A 5,715-nucleotide genomic window follows, 5' to 3' on the forward strand; every position below is an offset into this window, starting at 1 on the left:
GGGGGGGGGGGGGGGGGGGGGGGGGGGGGGGGGGGGGGGGGGGGGGGGGGGGGGGGGGGGGGGGGGGGGGGGGGGGGGGGGGGGGGGGGGGGGGGGGGGGGGGGGGGGGGGGGGGGGGGGGGGGGGAGAGAGAGAGAGAGAGAGAATGGGTGGCCGGAATCCTAATGGGCGGAGTTTATGGGTTAGGTAAGTGGGCGGAAGGGGGAGTGAAAGAGTGTGGAGAAGGAGGATGAAGGATGATGCGGATGTAGCTTGTCGTATTCAATATTCCTCTTATACCCTGCTTCTGCTTTCCGCCAACGGTTACGCACTCTTTTATATATATATATATATATATATAAACCATCTCGGTTAATTGAAAAGATTAATATTTTAAGATTAATTAATTTATGGTTTGAGTTTATAATTTTATAATCGATTAAGTTTCTATTTTGTTGATTACATTTTTTTCACTTAATTCTGAAAATATTATCTTTGGTAAAATGAGTTTCTTCCTACGACTCGTAAGAGATTAAAACACTTGACAGAGAAAAAGAACTTCATCGATGATATGCTAATAAATTTTTTTAATTAAAAAAATACAAAATTCTAATTTATTTTTATTAATTTAGGCTAAAAAAACGAAATTGTCACTCTTTTTCCTCCCTAGTACCCAGCCGCGCGCCAATCCCTTAGCGGCCGTACTCGTCGAGAAGCGTCGAGAAGCTACCCACTAGTCATCTTAGTTGACGGCGTCCTACTGCGCGCGACCCACTCACGAATCGCCCTGCTGCGACCACGAGCGGCGGGGAACGACGACCCTGCGCGTTTCCTCTTCCAGCGACTGATACTCCAAACGGAGACGCGAATCACCTGCGGTGCATCTGTCGGCGGCAGCGCCCCGTTCTCTATCTCCGGTGATTCACAACGGTAGCACCGACGGCGAATAGCTGCGTGATCTCCTCCTAGCGACAAAATTTGAGCTAGGAGATAGTGACCCATAACCCGAACGACCCCCTGGATAGAACACCCATAGCCTTTAGGGTTCAAATCTACAAAATTGAACTCATTCGAACTCAATCCTGCAAAGACTCAAGCTTTACGGTAAGGATTAGTTGGAAATGGCTCGCTCTAAACTCTTTTTGGATTCCTTCAATGTTTAGATTTGGACTGTTCGAATTAAGTTTAATCTCTCACGAACGTCCTTCAATTTCGATTATGGTTTCTGAACTGAGTTGTAACCTTGGAACTTTGTCTTTCTTGTTTCAAGAATTGATAGAATAGCTTAGAAGCGATTTAAAATGTGTTGTAAGTAGTTTCTTCTTGTGGAGTTTGTATACCTTGTATGCTATGTATGCTGGATGCTTTGTTATACTTGTTTGATATGTGTGTTTTTATTTAATGTTATGTTGAACCCGATTGTATGTTTTGATGTGTTAAGCTCATTAAGTAATTGTTTTGTGTTGATTAAGCATGTACATCCCTGCGTTAAAAGCATGTTCATGTGGTTATTAGGCTGGAGGCATGGTCTAGCAAGCATGTATAAGATGTGCATATCTGGGTTGTTTAGAGACTGATTGTTAAGTTGCGTATATTTGAGTTTGCAATCCAGGAAAGCGAGGAGAATATAAGGATCTCGGGTGTAGATGGTCAAGGGTTGATATTATTTTAAGGAAATTAAAGTGAATATCAATGCCTCGAGTATGAATGGAGGTTAGGTATGTCGCTTTTTGGCGTCAAGGCTTTGGGTATAAATGATTGAGGGTCGATGCACAAGTATAAATGATCAAGGGTCAGTGATGAGTCTTAAGGTAAGTATTGGGGCCTTGGGAATAAATGGTCAAGGGTTGATGCACAGTTCAAGGCTTTGGGTATTAATGGTCTAGGGTCGAACGTCAATTTCTATAGAGAAGTGTTGAGACCATGTGTATAAATAGTGAGGTATAAATGGTCAAGGATTGGTGTGATGAGTCTTGTGGAGTCTGGACATAAATGGTCAATGATCAATGCACAGTTTGAGGCTTTGGGTATTAATGATCAAGGATCTGAATGTCGAGTTTCATAAAAGTGTTGAGGCCCCAAGTATAAATAGTCAAGGATTGATGCATCTCGAAGATGTGGGAAAGATTGGTAAGAGCTTGGGAAGGGCTTGAGAGAGCTATAAAAAGTTTTAAGGATTCAATATTGTCTTGAGATAGAAGTTGAGCATGTATAATATGAGCATCATGCATGATATAATTTTGATAAGTGAGCATCACGCATATTACTTGGTTCCTCATGGTGAGAAGTATGATCTTATGATGTATGTTGTATGTCGTTTGGATGACTGACAAGAGCGTTTCTGTCCGGTACATGACTTTGGATGGCTGGCCCACTTGGGGAAACTTATATGGTTTTACCAAATTCCTGTTCTATGTTTTTCGTCGTTATATTACTTCTTGGGAACTCCGGATCATTTCTTGTTGATGCTGCTGGATTGGCGAAAGTGTAACGGTCCAAGCCCACTGCTAGTAGATATTGTCCTCTTTGGGCTTTCCCTTAAGGTTTTTAAGACGCGTCTGCTAGGGAGAGGTTTCCACACCCTTATAAAGAGTGTTTCGTTCTCCTCCCCAACCGATGTGGGATCTCACAGAAAGTCATTGTCCATTTTTCTGGTTGCAAAATAGTCATAACTAGCCATCTGTGTATACTTTTGTTTTCCTGCTAATGTACAAAGACTAGTAGGTTTTATATCTTAAGTTATTTATTTATATATTATTACTTTTTACTGAAGCTTGCCATGGAATCTTTTCAATTGGAGTTGACCTCGCACCCCTTATCGAAATCATAATTGTTCTTGCTTCAATTGATTGATATTTAAATTTTGTAGACCTCTTTATTCTAGTTCAAGCTTTACAACTTTCCAAAGCATGGATGATGTTTGAGGCGCGAGAGAAGGGAGAACGATGAGGTTTTTGTGCGTGAGAACGATGAGGTTTTTGTGCGTAAAACAAGTTCTATATTTGAGAGGCTTGAGAGAATCCTCAAGTTTTCCATGGCTTTTTTCTGCCATTTCCTATTACTCAGATACTCCCTCAAAGAAGTCTAAACTTGCCCCTTTACAGGTTTTTCTTTACTTCTCTTCCATTTTTTCATTACTTTTTTCAATGCAAATTCTTCTACTCATGTTTGGATTTATTGGGTTCCACAGGAGAGGAGAATGATAGACAGGTTTATGATGTATGCCAAAGGAGGTGATGGTGGAAATGGATGCCATAGCACTCGCCGTAGTAGGCAGGATCGCCACGGCCAACCTGATGGTAGGCTTTATGTAATTATTTAATCTCTTAGTTTACACTTGTCATCTAATCATTACTATGATTCGAGTTTCAATGATCTAATTTGTTGATAAATGAAAAGTTGATGTTTTTTTAGAGGAAAAGATTAAACAGTCAGATATTATGCAGTCTTGGATTCAGCAGCTTTAAGCATCACATTTTATGCTGCTCTTTCTTTATGTTTCTGTTAATATCATATTAGAATGATAGTCAAGTAAGGAAGATCGAACGGTCCTCTTGGCGTGTATAATTAGGAACTGTTCCCCTTGTCATGAGATAGTTGCTTGACTCTACCACGATGCTTCCTTTCTAATTGATGCAGGTGGAAATGGTGGAAGGGGGGGCAATGTCATTCTTGAATGTTCCGCTGCTCTCTGGGACTTCAGCAGTTTGAAGCATCATATCGTATGTTCGACTCTTATACTCATGCTAGAAACAACTCGGAAATGAATGATAAACCACCTTTAGAGTTATTGAATTACAATATCAATCAATATTCCTATCATCTCTTGCAGAATGCAGGTAGAGGAGGACATGGATCTTCAAAAAATATGATTGGAACCAGGGGTGCAGATAAGGTCATCTATCCCTTCCCGATCTGTTGTGCGCGACTTTGCTGCCTTTTGTTGTCTCTTAATTTTCCACTTAATCTATACATTTAAGTAAGTTTAAATTGCTCTGATTATGAATTAAGTAATCATATGACATCTTTATTGAACAAATGTTAGCAGATCTGACACAATGTAGTAGAGAAAGGGTAGAAAGAAGTGAAATGTTGGACAAATTAGAGTGGCATAGTTTATAAAAGAATTTGATGTTGTGTTATACCACATTGGTTGAGGGGAGGAGAACGAAACACCTTTTATAAGGGTGTGGAAACCTTTCCCTGGCAGACGCGTTTTAAAGCCTTGAGGGGAAGCCCGAAAAAGCCCAAAGAGGACAATATCTGCTAGCGATGGGCTTGGGCCGTTACATATGTATTGCTTTAAAAACAGGGTAGGTTTACACATGCTACTGAATTTTGTCCTATTGTCTATGTTTTTCTCATCTATCTATTATATTTGATGATAGATTGTTCAAGTACCTATTGGCACTGTCATTCATCTTGTGGAGGGTGATGTTTCTAGTGTAGTCGAACATCATTCGCCAACAGATTTAGACCCCTGGCAGATTCCAGGCGCACTAGTTGATGATCTCTCTAGTAGTTCCTCCCAGAAGTCTCTTGGATATTCAAATAGAGGAGAGGAAGTTGAATCGACCTTCACCAATACTCTCTCATCGTGTAATAATGGTAACGATAATGCTAAAAGTTCGTCATTCAGGAGGGAAACCTCGGAAGTTGCATCAACCAATGAGATTTCCCAAGTTCTTGCACCTCCCGACGAACTCGAAAGTTCAATCGATGATGATGATACTACAGAAAGTGAAGAAATGAGATACAATGTTGCAGAATTGACTGAAGTAGGACAACAAATAATCATTGCTCGTGGAGGGGAAGGTGGTTTGGGTAATGTTCATGCTCTCAAATTTTCAAAGAAGCCTAAAGGCTCAATGGCTGTGAGGCAAGAGGACGAGTTCATAAACTCTGATGAATCTGAAATCAACGAGTCCAGAGAGCGAATTGGTTCACCCGGGACTGAGACCGTGCTTGTTTTAGAACTTAAAAGCATTGCCGATGTTGGCTTCGTCGGGATGCCAAATGCTGGAAAAAGTACTCTTCTAGGAGCCATTTCTCGAGCAAAGCCAATAGTTGGTCATTATGCATTTACTACTCTGAGACCAAATTTGGGGAACTTAAATTACGACGACTTATCAATCACAGTAGCTGATATTCCCGGACTTATAAAAGGTGCCCACGAAAACCGTGGACTTGGACATTCATTCTTGCGTCACATCGAACGCACGAGGGTTCTAGCATACGTTCTAGACTTGGCTGCTGGTTTAGATGGTAGAAAAGGGATACCCCCATGGGAGCAGCTGAGAGATTTAGTAGCAGAGCTTGAACACCATCAAAAGGGGTTATCAGATCGTCCATCCTTAGTAGTGGCTAACAAGATCGACGAAGAAGGGACCGAGCAAGTCTACGAGGAATTAAAGTCAAGAGTGCAAGGAGTTCCAATCTTTCCCGTGTGTGCCGTTTTGGAAGAGGGTGTTGCAGAGCTTAAAGCAGGTCTTAAGAGCCTTGTGAACGGCGAAACATCTTATAGGCTTAACATAGATGAAATTATTGTTGATTAATATGTTTGAACTCTACCATTTCGTTCCATTTTTGCTACAGCTGATACAACTTTAGAGACTATTTATGCGGCCTAGTTGAGTAGGAGGTCGTAAAAGTATAACTTTTCGTGTTCTTCGTGGGTGACGATCTTCATTTGAACCTTCATCTTAGATTCCAATGTTGAAATTTATGTGGTAGAGG

At 41.3% G+C, this 5,715-nt stretch overlaps 2 protein-coding genes across 3 annotated transcripts in view; one reads left to right on the forward strand and one right to left on the reverse strand.

Moving 5' to 3' along the window:
* LOC111452714 (fasciclin-like arabinogalactan protein 4) overlaps positions 1-308 on the reverse strand; it is a 1,949-nt gene extending 1,641 nt beyond the window's left edge. Inside the window, exon 1 of one of the 2 annotated variants that reach the window (XM_023093561.1) lies at positions 113-308. The gene's annotated coding sequence lies outside the window, so the exon portion shown is untranslated. The remainder of the gene's footprint in view (positions 1-112) is intronic. The other variant, XM_023093560.1, reaches the window with a different exon arrangement.
* Positions 309-880: 572 nt separating this feature from the next.
* Positions 881-5,704, forward strand: LOC111452229 (probable GTP-binding protein OBGM, mitochondrial). The gene is made up of 6 exons (XM_023092835.1): positions 881-1,083; positions 2,849-3,083; positions 3,170-3,278; positions 3,619-3,701; positions 3,812-3,874; positions 4,368-5,704. Exons 2-6 carry the CDS (start codon positions 2,925-2,927, stop codon positions 5,532-5,534), a joined length of 1,581 nt encoding a protein of 526 aa, XP_022948603.1. The 5' UTR covers positions 881-1,083; positions 2,849-2,924; the 3' UTR covers positions 5,535-5,704.
* Positions 5,705-5,715: the final 11 nt, after the last annotated feature.

Source organism: Cucurbita moschata, unplaced genomic scaffold, assembly GCF_002738365.1.
Source record: "Cucurbita moschata cultivar Rifu unplaced genomic scaffold, Cmos_1.0 Cmo_Scf00014, whole genome shotgun sequence".
Lineage (NCBI taxonomy): Eukaryota > Viridiplantae > Streptophyta > Magnoliopsida > Cucurbitales > Cucurbitaceae > Cucurbita > Cucurbita moschata.

Excerpts from the sequence above, each read along its gene's own strand:
- LOC111452229 (XM_023092835.1), top strand. The coding sequence starts at position 2,925 with ATGAGGTTTTTGTGCGTGAGAACGATGAGGTTTTTGTGCGTAAAACAA. Across the intron at positions 3,279-3,618 it reads TCGCCACGGCCAACCTGATG|GTGGAAATGGTGGAAGGGGG; the intron begins GTAGGCTTTATG and ends TAATTGATGCAG. Across the intron at positions 3,702-3,811 it reads GCAGTTTGAAGCATCATATC|AATGCAGGTAGAGGAGGACA; the intron begins GTATGTTCGACT and ends CATCTCTTGCAG.